Source organism: Cervus elaphus, chromosome 31 (genome assembly GCF_910594005.1).
Source record: "Cervus elaphus chromosome 31, mCerEla1.1, whole genome shotgun sequence".
Lineage (NCBI taxonomy): Eukaryota > Metazoa > Chordata > Mammalia > Artiodactyla > Cervidae > Cervus > Cervus elaphus.
The window spans coordinates 48,876,647-48,894,916 of record NC_057845.1 but is presented as its reverse complement, the minus strand read 5'-3'; the positions used below and the strand labels follow the sequence as shown (position 1 = coordinate 48,894,916).

General features: G+C 39.2%; 1 protein-coding gene across 1 annotated transcript; it reads left to right on the top strand.

Moving 5' to 3' along the window:
• The first annotated feature begins 4,744 nt into the window (after positions 1 to 4,744).
• LOC122687483 (transcription initiation factor TFIID subunit 13-like) lies at positions 4,745 to 6,236 on the top strand. Its single transcript, XM_043893012.1, has one exon. The coding sequence runs from the start codon at positions 4,757 to 4,759 to the stop codon at positions 5,129 to 5,131; it is 375 nt and encodes a 124-aa protein (XP_043748947.1). The 5' UTR covers positions 4,745 to 4,756; the 3' UTR covers positions 5,132 to 6,236.
• Positions 6,237 to 18,270: the final 12,034 nt, after the last annotated feature.

Genomic DNA, 18,270 nt, shown 5'->3' with positions numbered 1-18,270 from the left:
GAATGCTATACAGTCTTAAAAAGAAGGACGCCTTGCCATGAGGGCTTCCCTGGTGGCTCAGCTGTTTGAGAATCTGCCTGCAATGTGGGAGACCTGGGTTTGATTCCTGGGTTGGGATGATCCCCTGGAGATGGAAACGGCTACCCATTCTGGTATTCTGGCCTGGAGAATTCCTGGGCTGTATAGTCCACGTGGTCGCAAAGAGTCAGACACGACTGAGCGACTTTCACTTCACTTGCCTTTTGCAACAACATGGATGGACCTTGAGAGCACTGTGCTAAACGAAATGAGTCACGGGAGTTCCCTGGTGGTCTAGTGGTTAGGATTCTGGGCTTTCACTGCCATGACCCCAGGTTCAGTCCCTGGTTGTGGAACTGAGATCCTGCAAGCCAAGCAGTGCAGCCAAATAGATAAATAAGTAAATAAATTGATGAATGTTGGCATGGCCAACTTTTTAAAAAGATGTCAAACTAGGGAAGACAAATACTGTATGATTTCTTTCTTTTTTCAATTGAAGCATAGTTGATTTACAATGTTGTGCTAATTTCAGATGTACAGCAGTATTCAGTTTTATATTCTTTTTCAGCTTCTTTTCCATTATAGATTACTACAAGATATTGAATTCCCTGTGCTGTTTTTTTTTAAATATAGTAGTGATCTTTTATATGTGAAATCATTAAAAAAAGAAACAAAAAAAAAAGACAAGCTCAAATCATAAATACAGAACAGACTGTTGGTTGCCAGAGGCAAAGGGTGGGGGATTGAAGAAATGGGTGATGGGAGTCAAAAATAGAGTAAAACTTAAAACATGGATTCTCCAATGGCTCAGTGGGTAAAGAATCCACCTGCAAGGCAAGAGACATGGGTTCTATCCCTGGGTTGGGAAGATCCCTTGGAGAAGGGCCATAGCAACCCACAGCAGTATTCTTGCCTGGGAAATCCCATGGACAGAGGAGCCTCGTGGGCTACAGTCCAAAGGGTCACAAAGAGTCAGACATGACGGAGTGACTAAGCACAGATACATATAGCACAAAAAAACATAGATTTTTCACTGTCATTAGCCAGTTTTGAAGTGTTCACCAGCCATGTGTGCTAGTGACTACCTTATTGGACAGCTAAGGGAGACCATTTCCATCCTTGCTGAAAGTCCAATTGGACTAGTATAGTGAAAACAGCACTGATTCTAAATTTAGACAAAACTCTAAATCAAAATCAAGTTCCTCATCTATAACACTTATTTGGGAGCTGATTCATTTGAGGCACAATTTCAATTTTTAATATAGAAATATTGTTTTCTGCTTCCTTCATTGTCATTAGGATTAAATGTTGTGTCTTAGATCAGGAAAATCCAGTTTAGGGAGGCAGTATTGTCAGAGAGTTTGAAGCATGGACTCTGGAATCCAAAGAACCTGAGTTTGAATCCAAGTTTCAGCTACTTACTAGTTCTGTGGTTTGGGCAAAATACTTAATTTTCTAAGCATTAATTTTTTTTAATCAAGTTCATAGCAACTACTTTATAGGGGTTTAATATGAATTAGGGGATTATCTGAGAAAATAAAAGTACAATACTTTACATAGGACATGGTAAATATTCAAAAATACAAGCTAATAGGTATTAAAATGTTAGTCATCTATCATACTCAAGGCAAATCTATATGCTACAAAGAACTTCCATAAATTCCATAAACAAATATATAAAAACTATAAAATGCTACCAAGTACAAAAGTAACATAATAGTTGTCACTGCTATTATTGAGTGAGATGTTCTATTAATTCAATTAGGTTGCTACTAAAACATTTTCCTGATATCAATGTTTTAAATAATGCTTTTTATTTCATAATTAGCTTTACCCAAAAGAAAGTGAAAGTGTTAGTCACTCAGTCATGTCCATCTCTTTGTGACACTGTGGACAGTGGCTGGCCAAACTCCTCTGTTCATGGGATTCTCCAGGCAAGAATACTAGAGTGGGTTGCCATTTTCTTCTCCTGGGGATCTTCCCAACCTAGGGATCGAACCCGGGTCTCCTGCATTGCAGGCAGATTTTTTACCATCTGAGCCACCAGGGAAGCTTTACCTCAGTGAGAATAAATTAATAAATAACCATTAAATTGATGTTAAAATAAACTCAATAAAGTAGGATTTCTCTGCTGTAGTGGTGCTTTTAAGTAAACTTTACTCTTGAGTATGCTAAGGTATCTACACAGATAATGAGCAGTTTCTATACCACATCTCAGTGTTTTTGGGTTTTTTTTCCCCAATTATTTTTATTAGCTGGAGGCTAATTACTTTACAATATTGTAGTGGTTTTTGCCATACATTGACATGAATCAGCCATGGATTCATGTGTTCCCCATCCCGATCCCCCCTCCCGCCTCGCTCCCCATCCCATCCCTCTCAGTCTTCCCAATGCACCAGCCCCGAGCACTTGTCTCATGCATCCAACCTGGGCTGGTGATCTGTTTCACCCTTGATAATATACATGTTTTGATGCTGTGTTCTCAGATCATCCCACCCTCGCCTTCTCCCATAGAGTCCAAAAGTCTGTTCTATACATCTGTGTCTCTTTTTCTGTCTTGCATATAGGGTTATCGTTACCATCTTTCTAAATTCCGTATATATGCATTAGTATACTGTATTGGTCTTTATCTTTCTGGCTTACTTCACTCTGTATAATGGGCTCCAGTTTCATCCATCTCATTAGAACTGATTCAAATGAATCTTTTTAATGGCTGAGTAATATTCCATGGTGTATATGTACCATAGCTTCCTTATCCATTCGTCTGCTGATGGGCATCTAGGTTGCTGCCATGTCCTGGCTATTATAAACAGTGCTGCGATGGACATTGGGGTGCACGTGTCTCTTTCAGATCTGGTTTCCTCAGTGTGTATGCCCAGAAGTGGGATTGCTGGGTCATATGGCAGTTCTATTTCCAGTTTTTTAAGGAATCTCCACACTGTTCTCCATAGCGGCTGTACTAGTTTGCATTCCCACCAACAGTGTAAGAGGGTTCCCTTTTCTCCACACCCTCTCCAGCATTTATTGCTTGTGGACTTGTGGATAGCAGCCATCCTGACTGGCGCCACATCTCAGTTTTGAAGGATGACTTCCTGTAGATCTCATGACCACAAGAGTTATATTTTGAAATGATGCAAGCATGGAATTATTTTATTTTTAGATACTTCCATGCATGTACATTAAGTTTACTCCACAGAAAGTTCTTCAGTGGCTTTAATTTTGTTTGGAAAATGCTTGAAACTTAAAAAGAAAGATTTCCATGTGTTGGTTGGTTTGTGGTTTTACTACCATGATTTTTATATGTGATGATTCTTTAGAGATGGTATTTAAACTTTATACTATGTACTTTCATATTCTCCTTTTAATTTGTGAATCTTTTACACTGTGTATACTTTATTAACCATAATTGTGTGTGCATATGTACATATAGCTTAGAGCAATAAACTATATAAGAGAAACTTAAGGTAAAAAAGAAGTGATTATCTGCTTAGTAAAAATTGTAATATTTATATAGTTTATATAAAAAGAATATTTAAAGTGGAAGACAAAAGCTGCTTTAAATTGTTAAGTCTTACTAGAAAATATGGGCAAAGCATTTGGTAGAGTATAATTATTTACAGACACTATTTTGAAAACAGTATTTCTGCAGAAAAGAAAAAATCAGTGGTGTTAGCAATTCAATATCATAGTTTCTAGGTTGACTAACATGGAAATGAATACAATCAATACTATGGTAAACTTTCTTAGTTTAAGTTGGAACACTCATGTTTAATGTCTTCCAGAAACAGTTATTTCCTGAAATGAAAGTTTATTACTGCAGTAAAAGCCAACTTAAAGTTCCCAGGGCTACTATTTTAGTTCTGACAGTATATATTATTAAATAAGGTAAACTTCATCTTTATCCAGTGTTTGGCCAGTTTATGAATTACACGTCATCTTTGAGTAGAGAAAAGCACAACTTTTAAACAAGTGTCTGTTCTCATTGCTCCTAGATCATTATTTCAAAATCCTGCTCTTATTATTTGTCAGTTTTTTAAGTGAGGCATTCTTAAAAGGCAAAGGAAGAAGAGTTCATAAAATCTTATTTTGGGGCTCTCTTCAAAAAATATCTCTGAAAGATCATTATATAATACATAAGAAAGTATTTTTCCTTTATAGACTGAAGTTACAGAAAAAAAAGAGAGAGAGAAAGGAATGAAACAATTCATTAAATATATCAATTAAACATCATTTGTGTCCAAAACCCTGATGTTAATCACTGTAGTCTATACAGTGATAAATAAGAAAGAGTCCCTGGACGTAAAAGTGTAGTCTAGAAAAGGAAGGTAGAATTTGTACTTGAAGGGCAAGAAGTAATAGGAGGAGAGTGTTATAAAGTCCTGGAAATGCTAAACATCAGAGATGTGGTGGGTATACAAAATATTTCAGTTTGATTGGGATATAAAATGTTAGAGAATGTTTGAAGGTAATTGAGAAAATGTTCATGACTCAAGATCATAAAGAACCTGCCTACTGGGTGCTATATTGAGTAGAAAGTTAAGAATCCTAAAATCATTTGGTCACAGGAGCAACAAGAACAGTGTTTCCGGAAGCCTGAAAGAAACATTAAGGCAAGAAGAGATTAGATCTGAAAACTAACTGGGTGATTTTGCAATAGCCGAGACAGGGTGGGGTGAACCACAGCCAGGAGGATAGTGGTAATGGCATTAAGAAGGCTTGTGGAGGGCTGGCTGGTGGGATGGCAGATGAAGAAGAGGATCCCACCTTTGAGGAAGAAAGTGAAGAAATTGGAGGAGGTGCAGAAGGTGGACAGGGTAAAAGAAAGAGACTTTTTTCTAAAGAATTACGGTGTATGATGTATGGGTTTGGAGATGACCAGAATCCTTATACTGAGTCAGTAGATATTCTTGAAGACCTTGTCATAGAGTTCATCACTGAAATGACTCATAAGGCAATGTCAATTGGAAGACAAGGTCAGGTACAAGTTGAAGATATCGTCTTCTTGATTCGAAAGGACCCAAGAAAGTTTGCTAGGGTTAAAGACTTGCTTACTATGAATGAAGAATTGAAACGCGCTAGAAAAGCATTTGATGAAGCAAACTATGGATCTTGACACCTTTTGTACTTTCTGAAGCTTCATTATCTTCTGGGGAAACCATACTTAGTAACTATATTTTCCACAGTAAGGCCCTGCCTAATACCTAACCATGTGAATGAAAAATGGAGAACCACAAAGTTTTCAGGCTTTATTTTCACGTTTTCAATTTTAGAGTGATATATGAGCCTTTAATTGCCTGCCATTATATTACCCTACTTGAATTGCATATTAGATTTTAATGACCACATGTAAGTCAAAGTACCTTTGGTTTGCAAACCATTCAGTTTCTTCTGACTCTTGACCATCTCAATGAATTAATATTTGTGTACTTGTGCCATTGTAGGTTGTACTGTAGCTGTTTAATATGTGAAATCTAAATGGCACCTTTGACTTTGATAGCTAAGATGTGTTTCATGTATTTCTAAAGCTTTTAGACCACAGTAGTGTAAGTTGTTAAAAGATGGTGAACTGGGTTTGTGTTTCTTTTAAGGAGGAAGTGATATTAGAAAATACAGCCTTTTGTAGGAGTGTTTATTTGTCTTAAGATAATTTGTTTTAATATTCTTCTTTAGATAACGAGTGATTTAATTTTTTATTTTTTCAGAAACTAAGAATTTCCTATGAATGGTTCTGTGTTGGAAGACATACTGGATTAAAAATCTTTGGGGTTTATAATATACTGTTTGTCAGGTTTTAAAAGAACTCATTTCCCCAGGTCAGATTAAAACTTCTGAAAGTGCTATCAGTAGCAGGAATGGCATTGCTGAAAAAGTTGATGGCAGATAAGCATTTGGGGTGGTGTTTTATTAACATATTTGTTAGTATTTATTTATTGTGAAAATGTATACTTGACTAAAACCATGTGTGGCTATGGAAACCACTTTTGTAGTTCAGGATATATAAGTTTTGTGTGTATTTAGCTCATTGTGTTAGTCTTGCATTTAGCTGGAAGTAAGGATTAAAATTGCATTTAAAGGGATCACTGGATATTACTCTTTGTGAAACTGAATGTTTTGTGTGTCGCTTATAAGCATTATCTATGAATCAGTACTTAGGAAGATTTCACTTTCTTAACCTATCAATATAGAGAATAAAGTATGAAAAATTAAAAAAAAAAAAAGAAGGCTTGTGGAAATGTGTTCTGGAGGTAGAATCAGGAATACCTGGCAAACAATTAGATGTGGGTAGCAAGAGATTTCCCTGGAATTCCCTGGCAGTTCAGTGGTAGGATTCTGTGCTTTCACTGCCAAGGGTACAGTTTCAATCCCTGGTTGGGGAACTAAGACCCTGTAAACTTTCTGGGTAGCCAAGTTTTGGGGGCTTCCTGGGTAGCTCGGACAGTAAAGAATCCGCCTGCAATGTGGGATACCTGGGTTCGATCCCAGTGTTGGGAAGATCCCCTAGAGAAGGGAACGGTTATCCATTCCAGTATTCTGGCCTGGAGAATTCCATGGACAGAGGAGCCTGGCAGGCTACAGTCTATGGGATCACAAAGAGTCAGACACAACTGAGCAACTTTCACTTTCAGTTGAAAAAGAGAAAGAGAGGCCGAGGAAGTCTGAAGATTTGGGCCTGGCATTTAGGAGATAATGGGAACACCAACAGAATGAGAGAATTCAGAAATGTTAAGTGTCCAGGGGTGAATTGATGTGTTGAAATGACGGGCTTAATCTTTATTCGTACTTTTAACAAATATTATTGACATCCTATTATGAGCCAGAAACCAAGCTAAGTGCTGGGGATAAAATACTGAACAGGAACAGATAGATTATATTTTATTAGGGGTGACTGCTGGGCTATTTGATAGTACAAATAAACCTAAAAGTATAACAAAGGTGACAAGCACTACGAAGGGGAGATACCCAGTTCCATTTGAGGCTACAGTAAAGGAGTGCTTTGGGACCTCTAGGGGTATGCTTCTCCCTCTAGAATGACTGTTTATCTGATATCTGAAGATGAGGTGATGGGAGCCAAACAGAAAAAGAGAGCAGCAAAGGGCCTTTGAAGTTGTGTGTGTGTGTGTGTGTGTGCTGTAAAAATAACCACCATCACTGCTACAGCACCTTGCAGAGAAAAGGAGGGTGGCATGTGGGGGAAACGTGAGGATGGCCATGTCGTGTTGCTGAAGGGGAGGCCGTGAGAGGAGGTGGGGGGCGCGGGGTAGGTGTGATGTCGGACAAGAGGGTCAAGAAAGAACTTATCCATGCAGACCTTTGTTGTTGTTCAGTTGCTAAGTCACGCCCAGCTCTTTGAGACCCCATAAACTGCAGCACACCAGGCCTCCCTGTCCCTCACCATCTCCCGGAGTTCACCCAAGTTCAAGTCCATTGAATCAGTGATGCCATCCAACCATCTCATCCTGGGCTGTGCCCTTCTCGTCCTGCCGTCAATCTTCACCAGTATCGGGGTCTTTTCCCGTGAGTCAGCTGTTCACATCAGCTGCCAAAGTATTGGAACAGACCCTTATGGTTTGTGGTAGAGCATCTCTGATCCTAAAAGCAACAAAATGACTTGAAAATGTTTAAGCATGAAAATATCATAATCAGGGAATGAGGTTGTAACACAGACTAGTGTCAGGGTAGAAAGCAGGGGAGAAGTGAGCATGTTTAAGAAATATTTCAGAGGTAAAAAGAATAGAACTTTATGATGGCTTGCAAATTGACCATTAGAGAGAAGGAAGGGTCGAGGAGAGTTTCTATATTTTTGTATCATCCAACGGGATGGATGAGATGAGCATTAGTGGACAAGGTCACAGAAGAGGAAGAAACTGTGAGCTAAATTTTGAACACATGCAATTTAAGGCACTAAGAGGATTGCCAAATAGATGTAGCTATTAAAATGGAAGAATAGATGTTCCTGAAATAGGTAAAAAATGTAAGTGAAGACTAGAAAGTGACTGACAGGGAAGTGATAGTTGAATCCTAATTATTAGAATAAATAAGCTCCTAAAATAGATTATAGAATAAGAGGAGGGAGACCAAAGATAGAACTTTAGGAAATATCTATATGAGGAAACAGAAAGAGACAGAAGGTGGAGGAGGAGAAATAATCACAGAGGTAGAAGTAGAGCCTGAATAATGAAACACCATTGAACTTCATGAAGATATAATTGCCCAGTGTTCATGTGTAATCCCTGTTATTTATTTAATGATATGAACAGTTTCAAAATGTGCAAACATTGCCTTTTCTTATCTTCTAGCCACCCTTTCCCCACCACTCCAACACACACACACACACACACACACACACACACTCCCCCTGCTGTTAGTTAACTATGAATAAATGGTTATGAAATAGGGTTCTGTTCCTCAATAACAGGTCTATATTCAGGCCAACAGATTCTTCCCATGTTTTACTATGATCTAAAAAATTAGAAGAAACTGAAAAATTACCTCTAGTGTTAAGTATCAAGAGACTATAGCTATTATTTGTCTAAGCTTCACGTGTTGAGATATTGTGGCGTAGGGCCAGCTTAGCTGAACAATGGACGGTATCAGCGTGTAACAACAAAGTCACGGGCTCACATGAAAACCATAAAAGGATGCTCACGGTATTGCTCACGCCCTTGGAATGCTTCTTCCTTCCTTTCCTGTTGTGTTGCTGCCGTAGGATGTCAGCTCAGATTTACTGTCATTGTTGTCATTTCGCCAGTGAATATCATGAAATGTAGTAGGCACTTAACCTTGGGTGAGTCCATAAGCAGGCAGTCTGAAGTCTGAGTCCTCTAAGGAGGTTATCACGTTGGCTGAATGTTCTTGGAATACAGATGTGACAGTGAGGTTTGTCTTTTTTCATTGCCGAGGGAAATGCACCCTTCAGAATTGCTTTCCATCTTGTATGAAAGTTATAGCTTTAAAGAATATAACCTGCCTTCTCACAGATTTTCAAAACTCACCCACATCCTTATATTTCATACAAGCTTCCCTAAAAACGGAGACCTATTTCCATGGGAATAAACCTAAGGCCAGGTTTCTTAACCTTAGCACCGTTGCATCTTGAACCAGATCATCTTTGCTGCGGGGGTTTGTCCTGTGCATTCTTGGACATTTAGCAGCATCCCTGTTAACTGTCATCTACATGTTAGTGGCACAACTCTCCCAAGTTGTGATAATCAAAAATATCTCCAGATGTTGTCATAGTGTTGCAGGATGGGGGACCCCTTCCAGAGCCCGAAACTGGGCTCTTGTCTAACACTCGGAAAAGAATCCTCTGAGGAGACACATGTGCTGACAAAGCAAGAGATTTTATTGGGAAAGGGTGTCTGGGCGGAGAGCAGGAGGGTAAGGGAACCCAGGAGAACAGCTCTGGTGTTTATGGTGATAGGATTCGTTTCCGGGTGGTCTTTGGCCAATCATTCTGACTCATAGTCCTTCCTGGTGATGCAAGCTTTGTTCAGCCAAGATGGATGCCAGAGAGGAGGATTCTGGGAGGTGGTCGGACACGTGGTGTCTCCTTTTGACCTTTCCTGAACTCTTCCGGTTGGTGGAGGCTTATTAGTTCCGTGTCCCTTACCAGGACCTCCTGTCATAAAACAACTCATGCAAATGGTTACTATGATGCCTGGCCAGGGTGGGCGGTTTCAACCAGTGTGCTTCCCCTAACAACAGGTTCCTGAGGCGGGGCAGGGGTACAAAATCACCTCAGGTTGAGAACCACTGGCTTAAGAGAAGTGCCTTAACATAAAGTAAGAATAAATAGATATAGTAAGATATACACTGTGGAGACATAACTTCCCTTTGTCTTTCTGCCATTACAAAGGATAATTGTACCCACAGGATGCATCTATGGATAGTAATAACTTCTTAATCTTTTCTGTCCTAATGAACAATTGGGTAAACAGTCTGAGGTAGTATTTTTCCTGTGGTGTTTCACACTTTGCATACCAGTTTCATTCATTTATTCATCCAATAAGGATTTGCCAGGCTCCCTCTCTGCTCCGGTTATTAGATGTTAGGAAAGAAACAATGAGTGGGATAAACGATGGTGCCGCTGTTCTCAGAGCTTAAATTCCAGGGACAGAAATCACAGCGCACAAAGAAAACGCAGAGAATCAAAACAGTTTGGTGTCATTGAGCAGGCGCTGGTGAACTGTGTTGACCTGCTTTTGCAGTTAAAGTTTTATGGGAACAGAGCCACACTCATTTATTTACATATTGTCTGTGGCTGCTTTCCTGTTACCTCACCGGTCAGTTAGTTGTAGCTGTGAACATGTGGCCAGCAAAGCCTAAAATATTTGCTATCTGGTCCTTCACAAAAAAAATTTGCAGACTCCTGTAAGAGTGTGAGCTTGGGGGGCCATTTTTGATTAAATAATTGGAGGACAGTTTTGATGTTGAGATTTATGATAAATATGTATTTGGTCTTTGCCCAAAACTCTTGGAATTTCTTAAGTGATTAGAGCTAAAAAGGTGTCTTTTGTTATTTAGAACAAGCCCCTTTCAACCACACCTGGTTATTCCAAGGAGACTTTGGAAAGTCCCGAAGGAAGGGGCTGACTGTTGGGGGAATAAACCAAGTAACTAGACATGATTAGATCGGCTTCAACCACATAACCCCACTTCTCACCTGTAAGATGGGGAGAGGGAGTGGAGAGTGACTTAATCCCCAATGGCCAATGATTTAATCAACCATGTCTTCATAATGAATTCTTCATTAAAAACTTAGAAAAGGATGAAGTTTCAAGGAGCTCTGGATTGGTGAACGAGTTTGACACCCCCGAAACGCCACAGGGACAGAAGCACCTGTGCTCTGGACACTTCTGTACGTCGCCCTGTGTATTTCTTCATCTGAATGTTCATTCATATCCTTTAATGTTCTTTGTAATAATAAACAGGAAATCTAATCAGTAACAGTTTTCTTGAGCTGTGTGTGAGCTGCTCAAGGAAATTAGTAAAACCTGAGGGGTAGGGGTGGCGGGGGGACTCATGGGAAGCTCTGTTATCTAGCCAGTCGGTCAGGAGCACAGGTATCAACCTAGATTTGTGATCTGTGTCTCAGGTGGGGGTGAGGTGGGGTAGTCTAATGGGACTGAGCCTCTAACCTGTAGAATATGATGCTAACTCCAGGTATATGGTGTCAGAAGAAATTGAACTGTAGGACAGCCAGTTGGTGTCCATCACAGCTGCAGAAATGCTGAATATGGGGGAAAAAACTCCCATAGACTTAAGAGTACATAAGTATTGATTGAGTAGTAGAGAAATAACAGGTGAGTTTTTCCTAGACAACAGCATACTGCACAGATGACATTTAAACTGATAGCTGACCAGGAGGCATCCATTCTGAGAAGATGAAGGCAAGGAAGAGGCAAAAGGAGACACTGGAATGAAATCCCTAAGGCAAGAGTGAGCTAGTGTGGGAGAGGGATAGGAATGGTCTAAGATGAAATCTGAAATAATGGGGGCCTGATTAAGTAGGGCTTGTAGGTAATACTCGAGATGAGGGCTTTTACTCCAGGTAAGAAGGGGGGTTCTGCAGAAAACAGGATATAGGAAAGGAAGGAAGATCAGTTAGGATGCTCATAGTCAAGCCAAGAAATGATGGTGTCTTGGGCTGGGCTGTTAACAACAGAGATGGAGAGTGAGCATGAATTTGGAGCATGTTTTGAAAGTAGAATTTACATGACTTGCTAATAATGAGGATTTGAAGGATGAAGAAAGAAGCAGTGTCAAGAGTAATTTCTAGATTTTTGTCTCAAGTATTTGCATGAGTTGCAATGCTGTTTATTAATGGCGGGGGTGAGGGACTCAAGGGAGGAAGCGTAACCAAGCAGGACCCTATGGGGCCTTCTTGGGGAAGACCCTTCCTCCATATCCTCTGCTTTAGCTCCGTTCTGAAGGACCTAGGTAATAGCTTCTGATGCTTATTTCCTGAGTTTTTCAAATGCTCAAACACTACCAAATGAAAGAAATTAACTACTCAATACTTGAGGATCATAAGCACATTGCCCCCAGACCTTCTAGCCCCTACAGATTGATCACCATCAACCAAAAATCAGAAAATTGTGCACCAGCTGATCACAGACTCTGGGACACTCCTGCCTCACCTTGCCTTTGAAAATGTTTCACTGAAACCCTTGGGGATTTCTGGGTTTTTTTGAGCGTGGGCCACCTGTTCCCCTTGCTTGACACAGAAGTAAATCTTTATCTGCTCCAACTCAGATGTTTCAATTTGTTTGGCCTCACTGTGCATCAGACACACAAACTTGAGTTCATTAGCAGAAGTAGCTTTGAGAGTCTATGATTATCAGAAGTTCTGTTTCAGGTTTATTAAACATTAAAGTGGAAATAGTAAATACATACTTGGATATATGTGTCTGATGTCACAGGGAGAGGTCAGAGTTGGATGTAGGTGTTCAGAGTGGATATACGGGTGGTATCTAAGTCAACGAGAGTAAATGAGATTGTTTAGAAAGATGTTGTAAATGGAAAAGGGCAGGAGGTGGATACAGGAGAGAACACTAGTTAGTTCCACATTAGAAATTACCTATAAGAGAAGGATACAGCGGAAGACAAGGAGCAGCTGGGCAAGCAGAAGAAAAACTAGGAAAATCGTCATCTTGAAATTTTCATTCAACAAACAAAACACTCCATCGTCTTGTAAGACCAACGTTTATGTTTTCACTTTACAAAAAACCTGAAGGTTAATGCGATTGGGTAACTGAGTAGAAGGTAGTGGTCAGTAGTGCGAGAGCTAATTTCAGATCTTACTCGCCTTATTTCTTATAACCACGAGATACCTGAAGGAACACTGAGTTGTCGTCCAGTTATCATCCAGACCTTTCTTCTCCACTCTGCCTCCATTGAGACTGGGGGGAGGCCTTCTGTTCAGCTCTTCTACTTTCTGGCTCTATGAACTGTTTGGGGGATGGGTTTTTTACATAAACCAATCTAATCAGAGTCTTCTCTGGGAGCTCTCTCAAACTAATTGGGCAACAGAGAGACTTTTCACAGGGATAACAAGCTGTGAGAATGAGAAAAATTCAGAACTGCCAGTGGTTAACTGATTCCCATAAAGGGAGAGCTTGCTTACAAGTAGGACCAACACAATGGGTGTTTGAGCACCTGGAAACCACGTAAGTCTGAGCCAAAAGCACCATTCCCTATACCCTCTTTCCTTCTAATTTTACTTAAATGGATTTGAGTTGGGGTTTTACTACTTGACACCAAAAAATTTTGAATACATACTTTTTCTTGTTGACTTTTTATACCAGCATACCTCCATTTGTACATAAAAGGTGCCCAACAAACGTTCATTAAATAAAACTGAAATGTCAATGTTTAATGATAATAACATTTTGACTTAAAATTAAGCAATCAACTTAGCTGTTTAACATGGATAAATTAAAGAATTTTGAAAGCTCTTCTTCCCATTACTACTCAAAAACATTCAGTGATGGGAGAAAAACAGCTTCAACCAAAATTGTTGGTCTATTAAAAACATCAGCATTTTGAGGATGGAATAGTTTAGTTTCATTTTGATTTTGTAAGCCCACTCTCTTCTTTTCCTCCCCTTTGATTTTATAGTTTGATGGACAGACAAATAAATATTTTGAAGCAACATTCTCCTGATGGTTTCATGTGCCTTTCGGTCCAATTTTTAAAAGTTTACTATCAAATTAACCCTCTTTCTTACCTTACTGCTGCCCTTAAGATCCTCACCATAAGTGTTTAATATGATGCTTTTTGATCCTTAAATTGAAAATACATTTCTAAATTTATATTTAAAAAGTTAATGTTATTATGACTGTTGACATAATGTTACCATTATTATTATACCCAGCTGCCTGAAAATTCTGCTTCTGTAAGCCTGTATCAGTATACTTTCAGAGTGAAGATAATTAGAGGTACAGGTAATTCATTGTTTAGAGAATGGAATAGGATTTTCATTTACTCATCATTTCATTGAGATCATAAAGAAAAATCTGATTTCTGTATCTAAGGGTAAATACAAAGACCATTGCCTTGGTACCATTATTTCCCTTCTGAAATTACAGACACTGTTTCCTTTTTTGTTAACAGGGGAGAGTGATCCACTAATTTCTGGAACTATTTTTAGGGCAAAGATAATAAAATTTTAACACCCTATAGAATCTTTACTTATAAGTGCCCATCTCCAGGGCCTGTTAATATTCTGATTCTACCTACCATAGCCTTTATACTTCTAATGTCTTTACATCAGAAACTATAAATTAATCTGGTTTCTGGCTATGAACAGTGTGGGTTCCATTGAAGTTCAAGAACCACAAACCTCTATAATCAACTTTAGTCCCTATATAGCTCAATCCCTCTGCAGCTATGTCTTTTTTTATCTCATAAATAGTTATTAATTCAAGCTCTATTCACACTTCTTCTGGCCTAATCTGATTCAGTTTTTTTTTAACTTTTATTTTATATTGGATTATAGCCAGTTAACAATGTTGTGATAGTTTCAAGTAACAGCAATGGTATTCAGCCATACATATATACACACCCATTCTCCCCCAAACCAAACTCATCCCATCCAGTCTGCCACATAACATTGGGCAGAGTGCTATTTGGTAAGTCCTTGGTTAACCAGTTTTAATACAACAGTGTGTACATATCCATCCCAAAGCCCCTAACTATCCCTTCCCCTATACTTCTCCCTGGCCACCATAAGCTTGTTCTGGAAGTCTGTGAGCCTGTTTCCCTTTTGTAAGTAAGTTCATTTGTATCATTTGTTTTTAGATTCCAATATATTCCAAATCCAAATATAAGATTCCAAATAATATATTCCATGCAATATTCTCCTTCTCTGACTTTTATTTTTAGCATGTTGGGTTACCAATTAAAATTACGCTGAAATAAAGAAGTTTCTGTCAATCTCAGGAACCCTCTCTAATTTTTTCACTATTTGGAAAAGCTGCTGCTGCTAAGTTGGTTCAGTCATGTCCGACTCTGTGAGATCCCACAGACGGCAGCCAACCAAACTCCGCCGTCCCTGGGATTCTCCAGGCAAGAACACTGGAGTGGGTTGCCATTTCCTTCTCCAATGCGTGAATGTGAAAATTGAAAGTGAAGCTGCTCAGTCGTGTCCGACTCTTAGCGACGCCATGGACTGCAGCCCACCAGGCTCCTCTGTCCATGGGATTTTCCAGACAAGAGTACTGGAGTGGGGTGCCATTGCCTTCTCTGTTCGAAAAGCTAGCATGTATTAAATACTTATTTTCACACATATTGTGCTTTAATGGCTGTGCTTAACTTCTGTTCTACTTTAACATGGATTTTATGATACAAACATCATTAAGACCTCTTTGGAATGAATCCCACTCTTTCCATTTCAGACTTCAAGTAAACATTTTTGTTTCCACAGTGATAGGCTTCCCTAACTAGTTAACTGTTACATATTAAAAGCAATCCTAAAAGATGATGCTGTGAAAGGGCTGCAGTCAATATGCCAGAAAATCTGGAAAACTCAGCAGTGGTCACAGGACTGGAAAAAGTAAGTTTTCATTTCAGTCCCAAAGAAAGGCAATGCCAAAGAATGTTCAAACTACTGCACAATTGCACTCATCTCACAGACTAGCAAAGTAATACTCCAAATTCTCCAAGTCAGGCTTCAACAGCATGTGATCCGTGAACTTCCAGATGTTCAAGCTGGATTTAGAAAAGGCAGAGGAACCAGAGATCAAATTGCCAACATCCGCTGGATCATTGAAAAAGCAAAATAATTCCAGAAAAATACCTACTTTTGCTTTATTGACTATGCCAAAGCCTATGTGTGTGGATCACAACGAACTGTGAAAAATTCTTGAAGAGATGGGAGAACCAGACCATCTGACCTGCCTCCTGAGAAATCTGTATGCAGGTCAAGAAGCAACAGTTAGAACTGGACATGGAAAAATAGACTGGTTCCAAATCGGGAAAGGAGTATGTCAAGGCTGTATACTGTCACTGTACTTATTTAACTTATATGCAGAATACATCATGTGAAATGCCGGGCTGGATGAAACACAAGCTGGAATCAAGATTGCTGGGAGAAATATCAATAACCTCAGATACACAGATGATACCACCCTTATGGCAGAAAGCAAAGAAGAACTTAAGAGCCTGTTGTTGAAAGTGAAAGAGGAGAGTGAAAAAGTTGACTTAAAACTCAACATTCAGAAAACTAAGATCATGGCATCTGGTCCCATCACTTCATGGTAAATTGATGGGGAAATACTGGAAACAGTAACAGACTTTATTTTGGGGGGCTCCAGAATCACTGCAGATGGTGACTGCAGCCATGAAATTAAAAGACGCTTGCTCCTTGGAAGAAAAGCTATGATCAACCTAGAGAGCATATTAAAAAGCAGAGACATTACTTTACTAACAAAGGTCCATCTAGTCAAAACTATGGTTTTTCCAGTAATCATGTATGGATATGAGAGTTGGACTATAAAGAAAGCTGAGCACTGAAGAATTGATGCTTTTGAACTGTGGTTTTGGAGAAGACGCTTGAGAGTCCTTCGGACTGCAAGTAGATCCAACCAGTCCATTCTAAAGGAAATCAGTCCTGAATATTCATTGGAAGGACTGATGCTGAAACTGAAACTCCAATACTTTGGCCACCTGATGCCAAGAACGGACTCATTGGAAAAGACCCTGATGCTGGAAAAGATTGAAGGCGGGAGGAAAAGGGGACGACAGAGGATGAGATGGTTGGATGGTGTCACCAACTCAATGGACATGTTTCAGTAGTCTCTGGGAGTTGGCGACAGGGAAGCCTGGCATGCTGCAGTCCATGGGATCGCAGAGTCAGATACGACTGAGCGACTGAACTGAACGGATGAAAAAGCACGAACCTAAAATATCTATACAGAATAAGCATATTCTTCTCAAATCCTAAGTCAGCACACCTCTTTATGTGCTATATATATAGTTATACATGATAGACCACAGTAGTGGCATAGAGGCTACCTAGTATTAATAAGTCATAGTCTATAAAATGGCTAAGTCCAACTACCCTCCATGATGAGACCATATTTGCAAGAGGCTTCATATCTGAACATATTTTTTTTTCAGATTTAAGAAAGTTAGAGCAGTTTTAAGTTTACAGCAAGACTGAGAAGAAGGTACAGATATTTTCAATATGATCCCCTTGCCCCCATATATGGATAGCTTCCCCCATTATCACCATGCTCTACCAGAGTGGTACATTTTTTACAACTGATGAACCTACATTGACTCTGTAATCACCCAAAGTCCATATTTTATCAAGATATCTTACCTATTTACATGTATTTATTATTTTAAGGGATAACAGATAAATTGGAGTGTGGTCAGAGAAGAAACACCAAAAGGTGAAAGGATAAAAACCAGATACTTGAGGACTGACTTAAAGTCATTGATCCTAAAGAGTAGAAGGTGCAGGGGACTCTATGCTGTTAAATTAATATACTGAAGAGCTTTCAACCAAAAGGAAGCTTGCATTTTTCTCTGTGTTCCCAAGTGACAGGATTGAGGTCACTGAGGTATCTCAGGGTACACGGGTTGTAGCCCTGTGTAAGGAAAAGCTTTATTCTCACATTCAGAAGCTTTATTCCCACTTCCACATGGGAATGGAATCCCCCGTTAGTTTGTTTAACCAAAGGCTATTATATCACTAAGTGGGGCTGTGTATATTGAGTTGAAGCATTGGTCTTCTTAATCCAGAGACTTCTTCTATCATATTTCCCCATCTATTAGACTGACAATTATTTAGCCAGATATTGGTAGATATTATGAACAAAAGAAGACAGTAGATCTCTGTGAAAAAGACCTCATTTAAAAAATATTTTATTTTTTATTGAAATTTAGTTGTTTTACAATATTGTACCAATCTCTGCTGTATAGCAAAGTGGCTCAGTTATATATTATAGATAGTCTTTTATAAATATTCTTCTCCATGATGGTTTATAACAGGATATTGAATGTAGTTCCCTGAGCTATACAGTAGGACCTTGTTATTTATCCATCCTATATAGAATAGTTTCCATCTCCAATCCCACTCTCCCAGTCTTTCCCCACACCACCACCCCCACCACCCTTGGCAATCACAACTCTGTTCTCTGTGTCTGTGAGGCTGTTTCTTTCTTGTGGATAGATTCATTTGTGCTATATTTTAGATTCCACATATAAGTGATAATATTTGGTATTTGTCTTTCTCTTTCTGAC